Here is a 21,783-nt window from a genome sequence, read left to right on the forward strand (position 1 = left end):
CCTTTCCTTAACAGTATCTCACCACACGTTTTGTAGATAAATGTTTTTGCAATACAGCATCATCAAAGTCAAGAGGAATGTAGCCTTTGACCTCAATGGAGGAAGTCAGCCCATAAAGTAGGAACTATCTCACCGATACACCAACCTGGAAATAACATGTGCTTCAGAGTTCAGATTCAGAAGCCAGAGAAAACGCTTCTCATTTAAAAAGTAATAAAAGGTTGAAGTACATAGAAATATTTGAAACTCTGCATGAGAAGGAATTATTTTTTAAGAGTACTTCTGGTTTATATTATCCAGAGCATCTCAATGGAGTAGCTTTGTATTAATAATATCTCATCTATTATGTATATTGCAATATGCTTAACACAATTGCTCAAGTTATTAGGTGCTGCTAATTCTTCTCTTTCTTTTTCTTCCCTTTTCTGAGGAGGTAAAGTGATTAGGAGAGTAGTTTAGAGCAAAGTATACATTACATGACAGAATTCCCACAGATTAGCAGCATCAGCCATTATGTTTCTCGGTTTTCTACCTAAAAATCTGTGCTCTTCTTGAGCTCTTCTTCTATTCTGTCTCTATTTTAATGCCCACTGACTGCACTGTATCATAGCATCATTGCATTATTTATTTTTCATTATTTAATATTTCACTAGAATTCCATTCTTCAACTTACTTTAATACAGTCCTCTTTTAAAGGTGCAAAATAAGGAAGCTAGGGAATGAAGAAGTAGCTGAGTATTGAATTTTTAGTCTGAAAGTTCTGAATTAATCTGGATTAAAGAGTCCTGATTTATCCTGTCTATAATACACTGACCAAGTTTTGAGATGCTTTCTTTTCCTGACAGATATTGCTTAAAGCTTGATCATTAATAATTATTTTAAACCTTTTGTAAGTGTTCAAAAAGTCGCTGGGAAAAATGCAGAGGATTTAGAATTAAATCTGTGAAGCTTCAGCTGTTTTAGATTTTTTTTCCCCACTGTGCCTCCATAAGAGATACCCTCTGTTAAGTCATCACTAAAGCAATCGTGTACTACTTAACAGAGGTGCTATTTTCTACTTCATGTGTCTCCCTATGAATTGTGCAAAAGGCATTAGGGAGCCCTGCCTTCCACCGAGCACATAAAAAGGCATAGCAGAAAGAGCCTTACAGATTTATTACATTCTCTATGCATTGCCTTTCTGGGAGGGAGGGAGAGAATTGGCAGCGGGTCATGCTGCGGAGCAGAGTCTGCAAGGACACGGGAAAATCTTTGCTAACCCCCAAAGATAGCTCCATTCTATAGCTCCGTTCAGCCGTCCTCGTTATCATGAACATATTTTTCAGGCTTTATTTGGAGGTAACGTTAAAGAAACATGCCTCAATGTCCGATTCCTCTTCCTCCCCTCGGCCCTTATGTCCACAATTTCCAGATCAAGGGAGGAAGGGCAGGGAGCAAAGCCCAGGGATGCTCTGGGAGCAGGCAGGTCCCAAACATCCTTCCAGATGGCACTTCCCAATGCGCCTCCTGCCACCAGCCGTGGGCTTCCTATGGCACGAAGGCAATCCCATTGGGCAGAGGTGCGGTGAGGGTGCCAGAGCACTGGCACAGGCTGCCCAGGGAGGTTGTGGAGTCCCCTTCTCTGGAGATTTTCAAGACCCGCCTGGATGCAGTCCTGAGTAATGTGCTCTGGGCAGTCCTGCTTTGGCAGGGGAGTTGGGCTAGATGATCTCTAGAGGTCCCTTCCAACTCTGAAAATTCTGTGATTCTGTGTGACACTTCCCCTACGGCAGGCAGCTTTGTTCCCCTGCTGAGGAGCTTATCTCCAGAGGAGTCCTATGGCACCAGCAGCCCCACTACAGCTGGGCGGGGAGTGGTCAAAATCAGGCCGAAAGGAAACATAATGCTTTTTGTCACTTGCTGCCGGGTAGGTGATGCTAACTTCTTCCACATTTTCTAGCGCTTGATCCGTGTATAGGATCTCTATGAACAGCAGCAGAACTGGATCAAGCCAGGTGTCTGGTTCTTCAAATCTCGTGTGCCGTGAGGACCATAGCGGCTGTGGAAGTGTATGTGCAGCAGCAAAAAGTGTATTTCCAATAGAAGGTTTCCGTGTTATTTTCCCGTGTGCAAACAGCAAGTCACATGGTGTCAATGCAGACATATTTTAGCTTGCTTGGAGGAAAAAGGGAAAATAAAGAAACTGTGAGGGGATATTGAGTCTCATCGAGAAAGCCATGTCTATCGTGTTCTGAAGGATCCTCCATCTTCAATTGTCATGGAGTTCAGCATTGCTCTCTCCAATTTCAAACGAAATTGAATCTTAACTGTTGCAGAGCTGTGTACGCGATGCGCCATGGGCCGTTTTTCCACGTGCGACTGCAGCTTTATGGATTTCTCTGTTGGGCCTGGCCCTCTGAAGAGCAGGCGTAACTGGGGGACTGCTCTGCTGAAATGCTATGCTCTGCTTCAAGATTGTTTTCTTTTGGGGCAAAAATTCAACCACTGACATTATTAGGCTGAGCAACGTAAGGCCCAAGTACTAATCTGAGGTTTCTTAGTCAGTTCTTGACTTCTCAGACCTTCACTGTTTTGCCATCTGCTATAATTGAAAATTGCCTTCTGCAACCAAAGGGAAAATCTAATTTCTCAGCAAGCCATATGGGGTTATTAAGATCATTAAACCCTGGTATGCCATAATGCCTGGGCCAAAAGGACCACAGGGCATGTAAATATTGTGTGATTCATTTTATAGCTTCAGATTGCAAGTTAGGAATTATTTTGATGGCTATCTTATGATGAAAAGTGGTGGTCAAGCAGCTTACTGCAGATGTTGCTTGGTGAGGTCAATCCATGGCATGTTTGTTCAGAGCTGTGACGGATGAGAAGTGGTTTTAATAGTGTTTGATGGCAAAGGGTAAATCTTTTGTACCAGCCTGACAAATGATCAGAGCCCAGCCAGTGTCCTCAATTGTGCCAGTGATGCTAAAGGCAGCCTTAAATTTTGATATTAAGAAACCAGAGAATACAATTTCTACTCCAGGAGGACCCAGATTTGGCTTCTCATGCAGGATCTAAAGCTGGTGATATAAATTGTACTCCTTTTCCTTTCTTGGGAATGGGAAAGCTGTTCCCCTGCACATGCCTGTTCTTGAGCACTTTAAAACTGAGCTGCAGGAATTTTTCTTTATTTTCTCTGTTTCTCTAGTTGTGATATTTCGTAAGATTTCTTTATAGCAAAACCCACTTCTATATATTTGATACAACTGTGTGTGAGAATGTTAAAGCTGATTTTTGGTTAATAAGGCTTCAGAAATGAATGCAGGAGCTGTGAAATTTACATGAAATTAAAGAAAGAATAGTTCAGTAAATGCAAATAAATGCAGAAATGAATATTTTAATTTGGATTCGTGATTAATGCCAAAGGATTACCAGCAAACCATTACAATGTGGTGATGACATAAAAACTCAATAGGAATAAAAATTCTATATGCACTAGTTAACTGATGGCAGTAAGCTATTTTTAGTTGGAGAGCTCGGAGTAATTTATTTGTCCTTTTCAGAAAAATATAACTATTGATTATATTTCAAGTTTTGTCTTTATGTTAATTATGTCTTAGAATATATTTTACTGGTATACTATTGTATCCGTTCCTGCATTTTACAATGTGACAACCGTGGTCAGTAGATTTATTCCCCTTCTGCAAATCATTAAATGAATTATTTTGAAAATAGGCATTACTGATTGCCACTTTTCTGTGTGCTCTGTAACTAGAGTTAAGAACAAATTGTTATAATTATATTTAAGAAAGAAGAGTGAAGTTTTTTTTCCCTACTTCAGTTTTCCAGTGATCTCAATCTGACTGCATTTATTTTCTCTGTAGGTCATGGGTTTCCGTAGGTCGTGGTTTCTGTTTTAAGACAATTGAAACCAGAGCATGTCTGAATAGACTTTCGTTTCTGTAGCACTGGGGTCAACACATCTTACTATTTTGAAATCACGATATCTTAAAGGAGGTTAAGAAAAGCCTTTTCCGGTCTAATTTTATTTATACTGTTCAAATAGCTTCCTTCTTATTTTAGCATTCTTAGAAATCACAGGGAGAATGAGAGAGAGATGATCACCATTTGTCCAAAAGTTGGGAGTCCAGTCAAACTTTGTATATATATATATTTTTTTTTTTTTTTCCCCTAATGTGGTCTTTGAGAAGCCATGAAAAAATGTGGTTGCTTTTTAGTTTGCCTGAGGAGTGTGTAATTTTGGGTGGTGAGCAGTTTGTTTTGTTTGTTTTTTTTTTTTTTTTTCAGTTGGGTTATTTCAGTGTTTGTTGTTGTTGATGTGTCGTTGTTCTGTGGGTTTTTTTGGTTTTGTTTTTTGGTTTTGTTTTTTAAACAAGAATCTCGCAGTCTTTCCTACTTCCTATGCTTTGGCTCACCTAGCAGAATACTTCACCTGAAAGGCATACAGTTTGTACGCCTGCTAGATGTGCCCTGGGAGTCCACCCATTGTTCTCTCACCACTCATGGGCCTTCAGGCCCCCAGCCCAGATGGTACTTGGAACTAGTCTGAAGGATGTACCCTCACAATGTGGATAGGCTCCAGGTAGGCATAGCTTTATAGACCAAAAGTGCTTGGGAAAGGGGTGGGCATGAGTGGGGACAGGAGATGAAGACCTTGTCATTAAGTCAGGATTCTCGGACTTCCCATGATTTTGCATGCAACTAAATGAACCTGCTGCCGGGATGGCGTCACATTTCTATACCAACACGTTATTCCTCTCCACTGTCTCCTGTGCATTAGGCATAAGCATGTGGCTCCTCTTTTGTTGTATCTTCTCTTTTGTAGCTACATTCATTTGAGATGACTGTCTGAAAAAGTCCTCGCCCTGCACTAATTGCAGTGTCCATCCTAATACATCTCATATAAGGGGAAAAATGAACAGAGACCTCAATAATGAAGTGTTGCTGGTAGGACATGCACATGCTTAACAGAAACTATCGTTATGCCTGAATGCTAATGAAAGGCAGAACAAACAGCAAAATCTTAACTCGCCTGAAACTAATGGGAATTTCATCTCCACCATGTGCAAGTTTTGTTTCTGGTTTCGTTATACATTGCTGGTGATGCTGTTTTTTGATGTGGCTCACAAGTGAGCCCATGGAGGAATTATGTAATCAAAAGAATTTGAAGTCATCCTTGATCTAATCTGGCTTGAAAAGGATCAAGAGCTCATAATATCATTACTGTCACATAAGGCTGAGCATGTTTATATTTGTCTAGCTTCAATCTTAAGGGTGACCTGAACTATGTACATAATTCACCTGCAATATCCTCACCTAATGCATTATCAAAATGGTAAACGTATACATGGCTGTTGCGGGTTAATGTCTCAAATTGTGAGAATTAGTCTGATCTAGACGTCAGTGCCATGTGTAAGTTGTATTTTATTGATTCCTCTTTTCTCATTATTAGACTGATTCTTCCTACATAGGATTTATTCATAGTCTTTCTTTAATTTTTGATTCCAGTCTTAGCAGCATATCTAATCAATGTTTATTTTTACCTGTGTGAATGATTCAGAGCATCATCAGGCTTCTTCAGTTTTAAGTAGCAGGCTACAAGCTTTGTCTCAATAAAACTGGCGATACTGGAAATGTCTTCTGGAGATGACTCAAAGGCACTGTCTATAGCAACACCATTACTGCAAAGCTGTACAAGAAACAAAACCATTATTTACTAATGTTATAGTACACCTTCTGTTAGGTAGCAATGTTTTTTTTTGTAACTGAAAAATGGAGAAAACTGACTTAAGTAAAATATACCCTGATTTTAACTAGAGTTAGCACTGCAAAAATCAGTACAAATAGATGTGAACTGAGGGAGCTGGTGGAAGTGCTCACCAAGCCACTTTCCATCATTTATCAGCAGTCCTGGCTAACCGGGGAGGTCCCGGTTGACAGGAGATTAGCAAATGGGACGCCCATCCACAAGAAGGGCTGGAAGGAGGATCCGGGGAACTACAGGCCTGTCAGTCCGACCTTGGTGTCAGGGAAGGTTATGGAACAGATCATGCTGAGTGCCGTTGCATGGCATGTACAGGACAACCAGGTCATCAGGCCCAGTCAGCACGGGTTCATGAAAGGTAGGTCCTGCTTGACAAACCTGACCTCCTTCTGTGATAAGGTGACTCACTTCGTGCATGAGGGAAAGGCTGTGGATGCTGTTTACCTGGACTTTAGTAAAGCCTTTGACGCTGTTTCCCACAGCATTCTACGGGAGAAACTGGCTGCTCATGGCTTGGATGGGTGTATGCGTCGCTGTGTTAAAAACTGGCTGAATGGCCAGGCCCAAAGAGTGGTGGTGAATGGAGTTAAATCCAGGTGTCCTGGCCTACAGCAGGAATATCATGGCCAGCAGGACTAGGGAAGTGACTGTCCCCCTGCACTCGGCACTGGTGAGGCTGCACCTCAAATATCGCGTTCGGTTTTGGGGATCTCACTATAAGAAAGACATTGAGGTACTGGACCGTGTCCAGAGAAGGGTAACAAAGCTGGTGAGGGGTCTGGAGCACAAATCTTATGAGGAGCAGCTGAGGGACTTTGCATTGTTTAGTCTGGAGAAAAGGAGGCTGAGGGGAGACCTTATCACTCGTTACAACTACCTGAAAAGAGGTTGTAGAGAGGTGGGGGTCGGTCTCTTCTCCCTGGTGAACAGGACAAGAGCAAATGGCATCAAGTTGCACCAAGGGAGGTTTAGGATGGATATTAGGAAAAATTTCTTCACTGAAAGGGTTATCAAAGACTGGAACGGGCTGCCCAGGGAAGTGGTTGAGTTACCATCCCTGGAGGTATTTAAAAGATGGGTGGACATGGCGCTGAGGGACATGGTTTAGTGGTGGTTTTGAGAGTGTTAGGTTAATCATTGGACCTGATGATCTTAAAGGTCCCTTCCAACCTAGACAATTCTATGATAATATAAAATGTAGTGTTATCTTCCTGGAAGGGACAGTCAAGAGAGCAGATAATAAGCTAAAACCTAAAAAGCATTATTAGGAAAGAAACAATTTCCCCCCACCACCATTTTCAAAAATAAAGGCTCAACTTCAGGCTCCCCAAATCCATGGCTATCTTGAGATTTAAGTTGAAGAAGGAGTCTCAGACAGCTATTTACTTGTTTCAGTAAGCCAGTGGTGAACTCGGATGTAGACTCTGCTGCCTCTGTCCCACGGGTAGGACAGCAGAGAGTGTGATACAAGGCAAGGAAACCAGAAACTCTCCCCCTGGTTTAATGGGAGGACTTGTCCTTCCAGAAACCTGCTGTAGAAAGTAAAAAGGTTGAGATCAACCATCTTTCCCATCTTCTTGAGCTGTATAGAATTTAGCAGAGAGAAATATCATACTTTCTGTTTAAAAATATACTCTTTTTCTGATAGATAAATTGCCTGCTGTTCATCACAGCCAGTGACTTTCTCATTAAATAATGTTCTGTTACATAATGTGCATCATTAGAATTAGATAATCCACAACTCCTTAAAGTTTCAGAGAGCACTGGCAGGGCTACAATACTGGGCAGGACCACCTTCGGTCCTCAAATCTTTGTTTCATTAATCTACAGCAAACCTGATTTTGTAATGCCAAAAATTAGAAAAAATAAGCTTTTAGTTCGCAAGAAAAGTCAACTGTAAGCAATTAGATACAATGGTAAAAAAACAGGCTAAGTCTAAGAGCCTTGTCTTTAAGGACAATAACCATATAGTGCTACTAATGAAAATGCAATTGACTGTCCTTTGCTTGGATAAACATCCCTAACAGGATTGTTTAGTGTGCAATGATTTTGTCTGACTAAGTGACTTCACTGCGAATCAGCTTTAAAAGTAGATTTCTAATAAAGATTGACAAATTAATATTTATCTGGGCTGTGTGCTTCAACTCCTGGATCACACTGAGACCAGTGCTGAGGACCCTTATGGCACTGATATGCAACTGCAGCCTAATCTGGACGAACACAGCCTCTGTTTTAAATGGGGTGTAACTAAGGGACTCTCACTTGAGTCCGGTTTTGTCACTCACCGAAGCTTTAAATTGGAAGGAGGAGGATCTGGCCTGTTTGTCTAGCTCCTCATCAGTAATGAGTTTAGTTATAATAATTAGTTTCTTGTGTCTACGTGGTTAAAATCCGGTGGCTGATCTTTAGGAGGTGGAATGTCAACTCAGTAGCTTGAGCTATCTTTAGAAGATTAAATCTGTCAAGAATAAAAGCTCTTCTATATATGCATCTTTCTTCTTGCATGAAGGAGGATAAAAGGAAGAAGGATTATAGACCCACATCCACATGTAGCACCAACAAAGCTAACCCTAGCGTGAAGATTTTTGTGCATTGGTTAGAGATCAGCTCAATTCTTTACAGGCAACATGGGTCATTCAAGGAACTGTCCCCCTAGTTCAGGTGTGCTAAGTATTTTTTTTTTTTTCTTTCACATCCCTGCTCTGCTGAGCAAAGTTACACAGTGTATGTAATAACACCCATACATTTAAGAATTTCTATCATCTTGTTATCAGTAGAAGTTATAAATCAGAGAATTCATCACTTTTAACTTTGCTCATGGTGCCGTATATATCTGCTGAAGTGTCTCTATGGATAAGACATGCTATACGTAGCTAAAAGACCCAGAGAGTTATGTTCACATCAGTGAACATAAAAGTATCATCAAGTTTTTCTGTAATAACACTTTTCAGCTGAATTGGCCATGCTGTGACCTCTGTTAAATTTATGGGAATGAGAGATTTGAGGCTACTCCCTGGACTTTCAAGTTGTTGAATGATTGTGAGAAGAAAAGAATCATTTAGGGATCCCTTCAGTATAAAGTGCCGCAATTCAGAGTTTCCTTGAGTCTTACTGCTGATATGATGAGTTATGTTTAGACCTGCGTAACCCCTCAGTTATCTTTGACAAAAACCAAGACATGAGTCTCTGTAAACCATATCTGAACAGATAAGGATTCAGGAAATATGTTTAAATACAGTGAAGATTGGGTTCTGCCAGGTCTTCTCTAAGATACCTCAGAGTAAGAGTTCCAAGAAGCGAATAATAATCTTTAATCTCACAAAATCAGTGTAATATTTTAAAGGGTTTTGCCCATGTTTGTGTCCATCTTGGCTGTGCACTTTTCGTGTCCCAAACTCTCTCCTGATTTTTGCGTAGCATTTCTACAGCGGATAAATGTGTTTGAGACAGACCCCTCCACACTAGTTCTGTACAAACAACAGCAACATGCACCAAGAGTAAGATTCAACTCAATTTTACAGAAACAGCTCATTCTGTACTAAGTGGAAAAGTTATGGATATAAAAAATAGCACTGGTGTCTGGTATTAGTGAGATGCACAATTAAATGTACTCGCTGGTACGAGGGACTTTTTTGGTAGCAATATAGATACCAGTGGAAAGGTTTGCTTTGGGCGAACCATCTCAGCGCAGCCTGACAAGGACATCGTCGTTTTCCAAGCTCTGATGGAGATGATACCTTTTGTGTGTGGTTCTTCACCCTTTACTGTATTTTACTGGCCTTTCTGATAGAAGGACTTGGCTGTGCAACAGGAGGACTGTTTCCTTATGTTGTCCTTTGTGCCACTGGATGTTGGGTCTGATGGCGTTTTGGGGGGGTGAGGCAAAGACAGGGCCAGAAAGGACCTGAGAAAGCTCATTTGGGGAAGTTCCCGGGGAGGAGTTAGGCAGGAAGGAGGCAGCGAGCTGGGATTTAGCAGCACAGCTGGGAATGTGAAGAAGAGTTGTAGAAAGACTCACATCTGAATTTCAAAGGGGAAAAGCAAAAGGAAAATTTCCTAGGGATCCAAAGGAGCCTCTGTAGCTACAGATTGTTGTAACTTTGGGAAACCCTGCTGGACTGAGAGCAAGGGAAGAAGAAAGGCTGTGCCATGCATGGATATAATAAGCAGGGAGGAGATTTGTTTGCAATTTTCATGTTTCACCCAGGAGAACCGAGTATTCTTTATCTTGCTGTGGTCTGCAGTCCACTAACACTACCTTTGAAGATCAAAAGGGCTGTTGGTGTTTTTTGGAGTGCTTTAAGTAAAAGGTAAAAGCAGCTCCATCTCACTCCTCTGAATACCTTAAGGTCTCATCACCAGGACGTTCAAATACAGATGTGGACTTGGAGAGGCAGTTACATTTTGTAGTTCTGGGAAAAGAAGCTCTCGATGGTACATTACAGAATTTTATTTTCATTCCAAACTGGGAAATCTGGGGGTACATCTTACCTAAGGCTTTGGCGAGCTTTTGGTCTGCAGAAATCTTGCCAATGTCTTAAAGGTTATAGAGGCTATGAAATGGAAGCAAACAACTAAAACATTTGAAGCTTTGCAGCCAATCTGGGGTTAAAAACCCGCAATGTACCAGTTTATGTCCTTTCCCATAGCTAGCAAATCTAACAGTATTTTTTTACTTTCAAACTTAGTCTACCTGAGAGTACACCTGTCAGCAGACAGGAATATTTTTCCAGGAATAATATTAAAAAAAAAAAAAAAAATCCCGCCAAAGGATATTTATATTTTCACAGGGGCCCTTGTTACAACTGGAGGGCATGGTGCAGGTTTTGTGCCTCCTCTAGAAGTCTGCTGAGTTATCCCATCCAAAGGGTTACCAAGCGTATAAATGAAACGTAAGGAATGAAAGCGTTACCTGCAATTTTTGTGTTAGTGCTGAACTGACGCTAGTTATGTTATACTTTCACTGACAAAGGCGGTTTCTCTTGCAACGTGTAGGACCCTATAAATATATTGCTGCAACCACGGTCGTATAAATGCTTGTGATAAAGTACTTTGTCAAAGGTCACAGAACAAGTCTGTGACACTGTGAACATAGCATAGATCTTGTGGTATTAAGGCTTTAATTTTGGCAGTAGCAAGCAAGGAAATTTTATGAGTAAAGACCTCCCAGGCATTAGCTAATAAGAAAGAGAGGACAAGACCCCCCCCAAACACCCCATGGCTTCAGTAAAAGCCCAGTGGAAACGCTGGTCGTTAAGGTAGCTTCCTAGTTAGTGTGTGTGTCATTTGGAAGAATAAAATTAAGAGTTCTGGTGATCTGTACGTTGGCGCTTTGGAATTGTTTTCACTGAAAATGGGTGAAAGGTTCGGGTGTAAGAAACTGGCTACGGTAACAGTTTACTAATCACTACTATGGGTTTGGTGTATGATAAATTCAGGAATATGGGTGCCTTACAGAAGAAGATGCCCAATAGAAATCCATCTATGCATGTGGCTATCAATATGTATTTGATAGCAAATTTAGCTTGGGAGAACAAGTAAATTTGGTCAAATGGTGCATGGCAATGAGGTTTTTTTTGGCAAATTCCATGAGATCACTCATGCTTTATTCTGCCAGACTGAAAGGGTTAAGAGGTAGCTTGAATACAGCAATAACCTCCCAGACCCACTGGAGCTGATTGCTTTGCTTTTTTTTCCTTTTTTTTCTTTCTTTTTTTTTTTCTTTTTTTTTTTTTACGTTAGCAGAGGAATGTTTAATCATGCCTCTCCATTTTAAAGATAAATTTGTGGTTTTCCCTGGAGTGATTTTAGAGTGGCTCATCAGAGGGACAAACCTGAAAAGGCAAGAAATATTTAATTAGTGCCTTTTCTTCTGACTAGCCAACGGTCCTAACCAGATGCCTTCGCTTTAGAGCCATCCAAGTAATCAGCCTGGTAACGTCACTGCATTGCACATCAGGCACCTGGCAAGTTGAACACTAACCGCATCCCAGAAAATGTCTGCTAAGGAAGGCTACTTCTGAAAATAACTTTCGAAGCCTGAGAGCAAGCATCACACAGGCTGAAAACAAACTGCTTTTTTTTTTTTTTTTGTATATTGCACTGTAATCCAGACTGTTAGGCACTATCAAAAATACTGCAGGAAAGCAGCATAATGAAGAACAAGTTAATGGCGGTTTTGTCTCAGTGGAGAGGGGGGAAAAAAAAAAGTCAGTATGGAGAACAAAGGGAGAGAGGATTTTCTCTCAATGATATGATTTCATGCAGCATAACTTTCCAGCTTCTATTCAAAGTCATACTGACATCTTGGTATGCAATTTCAGTCAGCAGAGCAGGAATTGTATATAAAACCCCTGTCTTTATTGTTAATGAGATTTGTGTAAATAACTTGCTAGAAAACATATTGAAAAGATATAATTCAGCACTAAATATGAATGCAGACGTCAGGTAAGACGAACTAAATTTACCAGGCTTCCTGCAACGTGCTCTGCAATGGATAATTCAAATAATACGTACGTATGATATTTCTGGCGTATTAGCTGCTCTATGCAGAGTTAGCACTGGATTCTGGAATAGTAATGTGTGTGCAGGACATATTTGCTATCTGGGGGCTATCACTGGTTCCACAGTACTGGCTGAGGGCCAAATATACCTTGGACGTGCCAAGTTATGAGAAATGATCCCTGTTTCTCTCGAGGAAACCACTGTTCGCCAGAAGAGCGTGGATCTGGCGAGCATCGACTTTACCAGCCGAACTCAGCAGGCAGCTTGCCCTCGCCGTGGGGGCTGGTGGGGTGGGATTCAGCCTGCCCTCCCCACCTTCCCATTGGGTTTATCTTAAGCCCTGTCTATGTCTAGGCTTACATTCCTTCTTCGGCTACAACCAGCCTTTCTGCAGGAACCGGAGGTACAGGGAAGGGGTTTGGGGACCAGGTGGAACAGAATGTCAGAGAAGTTCAAACCTAAAATTTTATGCCCCCCAAAGGCTGATGGGTTTTGCATGTCTGTGACTGTTTTGGCCTTTTTTTGGAGACAAGAGCTCTCTGCAAAAATGAGATTTCAAGTGCCCACCAAATTCAGAGGATATAGCATTTTAGTTTGTGTTCATTTCTAGGTGGATGCTGCTTTATAAAAATAAACTTGACGTGAATCTTTCCCTCCCACAGAAGCTAACGATGTTCCCTGCAGCACTCCTAAGCCTAAGTCATTCCTGTTTATTGGCCCAACTTCAGATAAAGGCTTTACCTCCCCCCAGTGCAAACTTAGGGGTCTTTCTCATATTGCAAATAATTTGCTTCGGAAGCATTAAATCAGGAACAAAGGTTTTAGGAAAATATCATCCGTTTAACTTCATCTTAATGTGTGTGCTGTGCTATAAATCTGCGCCTCTCATTACCAATCCCTATTTTATGGAGTGTTCCCGTTATCAGTACTGCCAGGGTAAGGGGAGTAGTCACAGAAGCAAAAAAAAAACAAAAACAAAAACCCAACAAAAAACCCAACCACCAAGCCCAAAGCTCTGTAATGAAACATATATTGTGGAATCAATATACTACTATAGTTTCGGAGGAACTTTATATTCTGTACAACATACTGAAATCTCCTTTATAGATTGCCTTTGTAATACAAACTTTGTCAGTCCTCCACTGCGAGTCCATCCAAGACCAAACTAAACTGAGGATGGTGTAAATATTCCATGTGAAAACCAAACAGACTGATACCGGTACCTCCTCTTGATAGGATTGTAGTTCTAAACGCCTATTGGACTTTGAAGCAGGAGCATCACCAGTCTGTTGATAGTGTTCACAGGAGGAGCTGGCCAAAAATGAATGTTTTTTCAGCGGCAACTGTCAGCTGGTGCGATGTGACTATATTGTAGCAAGATTTTGAGAACTGTCATGATTGCTTGGAAAAAGCAATATAATTTCAGGCCAACTAATTTAATCCCTTTGATGCCAAGAGATTTGCTACTGCTAAGTCCAAACGCAGAGATATCTCACCAGCGCTTTTATTAAGGCAAACGGCGTGAAAAGTTCGCTCTGTTTTGATGGACAGGATTATTAGGGAAAAGCAATAATTTGCCGAAGCCTTATTTTCATGCCGTTTCTGGAGATGACAATAAAGTTAGCAGCAAGGCCAAGTCTCCCCTCTCTCCCCACCTCAGGATGGTGTGGATTTGGCAAACTCCACCCAGAATCCTCTCAGCAGTATTGTCGCTATTAGAAACACAGCTCATATCCATGCCTCAGGAATAAACGGAAATAAAGCTCTTCCCTAAAGTAACCTAACCAGAATTCATTCCCCCTTACTTTTTATTGTTTGGTTCACCTCTGTAAAGCTTTTCAGCATTTATATTCATTTTACACTGTCAAAAGCTGAACAGGAGTAAGATAACAAATGGTTCTGGTAGCAGCTGTCACCACCTACTGTCTGTGTATGCCTGTGTGAACCTCTAAATGGAAATAAAGTACTTTAATAACACATTTTCTCTAAACTGTCCTCATGGATAAAGTTACTCTCAAATCAGCCCATGAACGGTTTCCAATTCGGTGCCCACTTCAGCCCGCATCTCTGTCTCCCCTCTGCAGAGTCGGGGTAGGTACGCAGCAGTGTGATTTAAAGGCATTTCAGACAGAAAATACTTTAACGGCGCACCTTCTGTGACTGCCGCTTGCTGCGTTTGCTGCTCTTGATGGTCGAACCTTCTCCTAACTTGCCTAATTTTCTTGCTATAAGTTAAGCCGATTGTCCGTTGCATTTTCGCGCTGCCTTGGCTTTAGTCAGCAAGCGCCCAGACCCACAAATTAAACACAAATTGCTCTGTTTTGTTGTTCTGTTTTTTCTTTTTTTTTTTTCCCCTTCTTGTGTTACCTACTGAGGAATCTACTACATGGACCTTGTCTCCGTTTCTCAGCGATTGTAAACCATATGGTTTGCGTGTGTTTAGGTCAATGAGGATTTTGATTATAAGTGACAAGTGGTGGGTGATTATTATTTTTAATCAAATCCACTGCTTATCGTTTACAAAGTATGGTAAAAATATTTGGGGCTTTTGAGCACCTGTCACCTCCAGGTAAATAATTTAATAGCATGTGAGGAAGCCAATTAGAGTTAATTAGAAATTGACTGATCTGCTTTGGCACCAAAATGGTTGGAAAATACGGCCTGTCCTTTCTGGAATAGGGATTTCGCTCTTGCACACACACAAGTGAGGAAATATATTGGTTTATGGTCAATACGTAGTATTCCTTAGAGGGGAAAAAAGTACTTTATAAGCCAGATATGTAACAGCAGTTCAGGCAAGAAGAACAGGGGCACGAATCCTAACAGACAAATAGCTGTGCAGTTCCTCAGCTTTATTTCATGGTGATGGGCATGCTGGAAATGTCTAGAAGATTAATAGATTCAAATTCAGTGATCAAAAAATGGGAGCATGTCCAAATGGATCATTATAACAGATTCTCACTCTATCCCACAAGCCAGATTTGAGCCATCTGTAAGCTTCACGTTCCTGGTCTAAAATCTTTTGCAGCCATAAAAGACAATAAGTATCAGTAGAAAAAAAAAAATCAATTTCTTGGCTTTGCAGCCTAAAAATATAGGGATGGGGACTCCAGGGACAGAAAAACTGCTGATTATCAGGGCTTTTTTTTTTTTTTTTTCTTTTTTTAAAAAGCAAGTTAAATGAGTAGGCTGTATTTAGGAAACGACGTTGTTATCAGAGGTGAAAAGAATATTTCTAGAGAGTAAAGTCAGCGTCTCACACTCAGGCTTTGGGGGATCAGTGCATGCCATCTTTGATGTTCCCTGTCCAAGACCCAGTATACTCCCAGGAAGTTTCTAGAGGACCTGTGCTGGTGATAATTTATGAGTCTAATTTTTTAGCTCCAGAAAGTTGGTGCTAAAAATAAATATTTAGCATTTCACATGCTCTCCCTGGAGGACTTTCATGGTGTTAAACTGTATGTTGCACAGCTCTTGTTGGTGAGAGGGGTAGGGAAAACTCTATGAAGTCCCACATTCTCCCCTTTGCACTCCAACGGATGAGCAGGAATTCCAGTCTCCGTGCTCCATAAAGCAAGGGGTTATACATTGGTGGCTTCTTGGACCTCAAGACACCCGCAAAAAGAGACAACGCTGGGGGAGGAAGAGTGGGCAGAAACGGGGCTGTGCCCTTGCCTTTCTGCAGCAGCTAGTGCTGACCCGAGGGTCACACCAGGGAGCACATCCAAATACCCTAATCCTGTGGTGCTCCCAGGACTGCCCCTGCAGCAACACCTCCAAGAAAGCTGCCTGTGCTTTTCTAATGCGCTCTACCAGTGGATAGACTACTTCAGATGAACCTCTTTTCACATAGGTATTTATATAGGAAACACTCGGGTTTTGCTTCTCATATTATGGAATTGATGGAAGGTGTGGTTGAGCCACGCTGCCTAACTCTATATTGCTATGCAGTGATGTCCACGAGGCACCGGTGGTGCCATGGCCGCTTTCAAAATCTTTGCTTTCTGCAGATATCAATGCCTGGAAGAGGGAGCGCGGTCTCGACAAAGCCTCCTCTGCAAGCGGTGAATCGCAAGGCGATGAGCCACAGGAAAGGTTAATCTAAAAACTCAAGGTGCGCAAAAAAGACGGCACTAATGGTTATCTCCCTGCCGTAGGAACGGTGCCCATAATAGCCGTCTGTGAAAAATGGAGATATTCCAGCTTGTGGAAGGCACCACAGCAGCACTCTGGTGAATTAATCACGTGCTGTTTGAGGCCTTCACCTCACAGGCGGGATGCATTTCGCGTCTCTGAGATATTCCATGCCGAAAGCCGCGTGCCGAGACACTGTGGACTTCTTTCTGTGCACAGCAGTCATGAACCTTCCTCATTTATTTTTTAATCATAGGGGAGAATTATTTTCAGAACAACAGGGTCTGAAATTTAAATTTGTGCGGGTTTTAAACAGGCTGATGTTTCTGAAGTCTTTTACGGTCTCTGATATTAGGAGATCAGTTTGAGACGAGATCTTTTGATCCTCATAAAGGTTTAATGTTATTGTGTAGCTAAGCTGTTAATAATTGGCTAGAGATTTCATGGATATATGTGTATGGTTTCCACTGAGGTTTTAAGCTAAAGAATGATTTCTCATACCCTTCATATCCCAGTCCAGATGTTCAAGTCCTATTTCGCTACGTTCCAGCAGATGGATGCCAAAAATTTGGGGAAATTTACAGTGTTTCTCAACGTAGTATATATAATATGCCGTATTACTGAGCTAGAAGGTAGAGAGGAAAGACTATTGCCCCAATTTCTCCAGCTATTTTCTTCACTAGCAACAGAAAGTACTTGATTCTTAAGCTCTAATGGCGAGAGTTCTCCAAGGGAGCATTATTTTTTCCTCTCCCAGGCCAACTATAATGCAGCTGACTAACACTAAGTCCCTCCTGATTAATTTAATGGTAGCTAAATAGTGCAGAAATAGTGAGAAGCCACCAGTTCTTCTCTTGATAACACTGCCTTCCCGATGTCTGCGTTAATCAGCAGCATGCTGTCCGACATACAAAAGTCTTTAAATTAAACAAGCAGTTCAGTTTCCCTTTCCGACTAATAATTTTCCTTTTTTTTTTCTTATTTTTTCTAAATCCAGTGCTAGATTTTCAGAACTGCCTATTATTTGCATATCTGAAAAACAACGTGGTCTAAAGAATTATAATACCACATGAATATATAGATGGATCTGGAAAAGACATTTTGGCTTAGAGAAGAGCCAAGAAATATTTGATATTTGCAATATGTAAGGTAGCAGTAACTTTAGTGATACTACTGAAATTTAACGTTATGGGCAGGTTTTTCTGGATCAGTCTCTAACTCAAAACGTTGCAATGCCAGAATAAAACCTTAATTTCCTTGCATCTGAAAAATGCCTGTAAATGTTTTGCACCAGAAACCATAACTTTGAATTTTCTGACCTTTGAGCTTGTTACATATCACGCATCTCTTCACCCACATGAAAGGCAGAGGAATTTTTGTTTATTTCTTCAAAAAGCAATGGGCAGAACAACCACAGTTTCAATCTCAGCAGCTTCAGTTTTCCGGTTTTCCCTGCATCGTCTCCAGTTTGTCTGTATCTGAACAAATAGACAAATCGGAGACGATGCAGAGAAAAGCAACAAAAATGATACAAAGGTTTAGAAAACACGACCTGGGGGGAAATACGAAGATGACTGGATTTATTTAATTTAGAGAAGACTGAAAAGAGATATGCTAAGAGGTTGCAAGTACAGGGAGAATAGGGTGGGTAATTGCTCTTCATGTCGAATAAGGATACCAAAAACATTATGGGCTATTTTGCACCATGAAAGACCGGGAAAAACTTTCTATCGGCTTGCTGATATAGATGAGGAGTCTGTCTCACTGGGGATTTTTAGAAACAGAGTACAGAAGTGTCTTTCAGGGATAGTCTGGATTTTGCTTTTGAGGAGAGCTGGATTAAGAGACTGCAGAGAAGCCCCAGCCCTACAGTTCTGTGATTTCCCAGTTAGTCTGTCCACAGTCCCCGGAAGGAATTCTTTAATCTCTACTTATTCTTTCACCAGGGTGTCTATTAGCTAGCCTTTCCATTTCCTCTTAGGAAGAGACAAGTACTTCTTTCTTCTGAAGTGACATGTGGTTTTGTCCCCATCATAGCTCATTTTGGAGTCTAGGAAAAAAAAAAAGCCTAAAAAGGATGGCACTTTCTAATTTTACTCACTCGTTGCTATAATATTTATTGTTTTAAAATAAAATGCGTTCAGTATTGTAGAAAAAAAACAACAGGAAGAGGATATTTGCTTGTCAACTGCAAACCTCTAATGTTTTACAAATGCTTTTGAATTAAGTTTGGCAGTACAGCACTGAAACAAGTATAGTTGGACCCTTTTTCAGGATGTCAAGTGCAGAGCTGAAGTGATTGGGGTCAGAGTGGAGATAAGACATTAGAAAGAGTCTACAGAGTCCAGCTTGAAAATCCTGTATTCTAATCACCAACCACATTCCTGTAAAATGGAAAATGTCTCTCTCTCTTTCTTAGTTTGTTTGGGTTTTTTTTTTTTAGTTTTATTTTATTTTATTATTTTGGGAAGCAGACACTGGCCTTTAAAATCCTTACAGCTACTGAGAGTGTTTATTTTTTTTTTTGCACCAAGTATCATGGAAAAGTCAAGCCCTCATCTGTGCAGTAAATGTTAGCAGCTGGGTTAATTGTGAGGATATAGGGCATCTTTTAAGGTTTATAAGACAGCTATGCTCTTGGAGATACTGTTTTATCTGTTACTGGAGCCCTAATGCTACCTCTTTGAAAGCAGCCTTTGGCTGCAGAGTGCTACTATTTAACAGGTTTAACATTACTAAAAATTGAGATGCTGATGCCATTATTAAATTTCATTCTGCACACAAGCAAACAGTTTATCATAGTCTGTTCCCAGCAATTGTAATCCAATTTTTGTTATCTTACATTGTTTAAAAAAGAGAGAGAGAGAGAGAGAAAGATACTGTACATCAATCTGATAAAAATGTTTAAATAACTGGTGCTTTCTTGTGATTATGTCGGTTTTACAGCAGCATTATGGAAACACGACAGGGTAACTAAAATCTGATTACGTCTAAGTCCTTGCCCATTATGTGATTATTATGAACCATGACTTCTACTGGCACATTATGAATTACATGGTCATAATACAAGGGATTTCCAATATAATTAACTGAGATTAGCAGCACTAGAGAAATCTGGGAATAATGATACAACTTTGAACAATCAGTTTTACTGTAAATGCTGCTAGCTCTGGCTTCCAGGAACCAGGAGGCTGGTGGATATAACCGTGACCTACCTGCTGGGGTTTCCCACTCATCCTTTCTCTTCCCTCCCCCTGGTGAAATTAATTGCAACCTTGCCAGAGTGTTAGGAACTCCCTTTTTTACTCTTTTCTTCTCATATTATACTGATAAAAATCCAGGCTGGCTAAGATTTTCAAAAATGTCAAAGGTCTTTAGATACCTCCTTTTGAGGTGCTCAGCCTGACACTGGAAAGGGCTCTGCTTCTGAAAACATCGGAATATTATTGAAGAACAGATCCGTTGAAGACAGCTCAAGTTAGGGCACTTAAAGGCAGAAAGCCGTGAAAATCACAGATTATTTTCAAAGATCATAGCCAAGGTTATATTATATCTCAGGCAGGCAAGAAGTCTTTCTTTCCACAACCCCCCCTCCAGCTCTCAGCTGCTGGAGAGAAAGCTGACTGTGTCCAGGGGGGGTTGCTCACTGTTGGACCTGTCCTTTCTCATGCAGAAAAACAAAAGGATATCTACACAGATCCAGTGGCCGTCTTCTGGCTTTAGCGAAAAAAAAAAAAAAAAAAAAAAAAAAATGGAGTGCATGATGGAAATGCCGTAGGGAAAAAAAAGAGACTAAAATGGACCTGGTGTTTAATAAAAGGATTAAACATTTCCCCCAGTAGTGCATGGACAGCTGGGGTAGAGCGGGAACTCCCCTGATTATTAAGATATCATTTGTCCCTGATAGAGCTGGGATTAAAAAGAGCATTGACTTTTTTCACTCTATGGAACTGAAATTTCCTCAATATATAAATACAGTTGAAGACTTAGAGAAAAATACCAAATCACCTGAGATTTTTTGGTTGAGGCCAGCACCTCCCTCCTTCTAGGGCTTATTTATAGCTCTTAATTTTCAGATTTCACGTGAAATTGCATCCGAGGATTTTTATTAAACCATACGCATCCCAGGTTTGTGCTCCTTGCTCACTTTGATATTCTTACACCCAGCCAGCCAACGACTGCCTTTCATTTACTTTGCTATGGTGATCAGACTTCGTTAACCCCGTACCTCCAGTGCCGTTGCGAACTGCTCCGCTGCTGCTGGGAAGTTGTTCTGCCTATAGCAAGTGCTGGCTTCCCGGAGGGTCATCTGAAGCTGTTTGTCCATCGGGGGCGAAGCGCTGCCGTTAGGTGCTTTTTTAGAACGACGACACGCTGATTGTGTGCTTGGAGGCACCACAGGCTCGGCAAACTCGAAGGAAATGTCCTCCTCATCAGTGTAGACCAACTCCATTTCTATGTCCATTAGGCTTTTCAGAGGAATATGAGACAGAGGTGTCGGGATTACCTGATTACTAGTCTCTAACGTTGTTTCTTCTTTTTTCACCGGTAGTTTTTCATTGTTTTCCAATTTCCGTTTGCAGCTTGCCCTGCCTACATCATTACTCTCTTTTTCCTTCTTTTTCTCTGCCATTTGTATTCTCTCCCTTTTATTTTTTGCTGCTCCGTCCCCAAGGTGTTTTTTGACCTCTTGCCGTGCTTCTGGAATGTCATTCAATTTGTTTGCCGCTGCCTTTGACTTCTTACTGTTATGTGTTTGCTGAGAGGCTTCGTTCTTGCCATCCATGCTTGTGAGAGTTTTTTGGAAGTTCATGTTGCTTTCTGATGCCGTAACTTGAGCAAAGAAAGAGTCCTAGGAGAAAATGTAGATAAGTTAAGAATACTCAAAGGTTGCAACGCCAAAAAAAGCACGCAAATGCTTGCTCCACCGGGCACATCGCAGGCACCGTTAGGAGAGAAAACTCTTCAACAGTTAGTACACGGAATATCAGACTCACTCTGATTACTTTCTCTTTCCAGTGTAAAAGTTTAAGGCATCTTAAATATTTTTGATAGCTCTTGATAATGGATGTTTGTTTATGTAAAGTAATGCCAGTGTATCAGTTTGTTATATCTGCAACAAGAAGGGAAAATCTGGCTCTTAATCAAAAGAAAAACAACCGAAACCCTGTGACTGATTGACTCGCATTGTACGTTGTTACGGGGTGCAAAAACATCACTGTGGCCTGATTTTTGAGAGCTGGTAAGCACAGTGGCTGAGGTCAGAGAGGGGTGTTCAAAAATCAGGCAGAGTGGATGTTTCCCAGAGGGGCACAAGCTCCAAGTGAGGTCTTCAGCTGCATTTGAGCAAAATTCAGATCTGGATTTGGGTCTCAAAGCCA

At 41.0% G+C, this 21,783-nt stretch overlaps 1 protein-coding gene across 1 annotated transcript in view; it reads right to left on the reverse strand.

Moving 5' to 3' along the window:
- Positions 1-21,188, reverse strand: part of SPATA16 (spermatogenesis associated 16) — a gene marked incomplete at both ends in the record, with an annotated part of 81,548 nt that extends 60,360 nt beyond the window's left edge. Inside the window, 2 exon segments of the mRNA XM_082487210.1 lie at positions 5,544-5,689; positions 20,631-21,188. Coding sequence (XP_082343336.1) covers positions 5,544-5,689; positions 20,631-21,188 — 704 coding nt within the window.
- Positions 21,189-21,783: the final 595 nt, after the last annotated feature.

Source organism: Vanellus vanellus (assembly GCF_965231255.1).
Source record: "Vanellus vanellus genome assembly, chromosome: 8".
NCBI lineage: Eukaryota > Metazoa > Chordata > Aves > Charadriiformes > Charadriidae > Vanellus > Vanellus vanellus.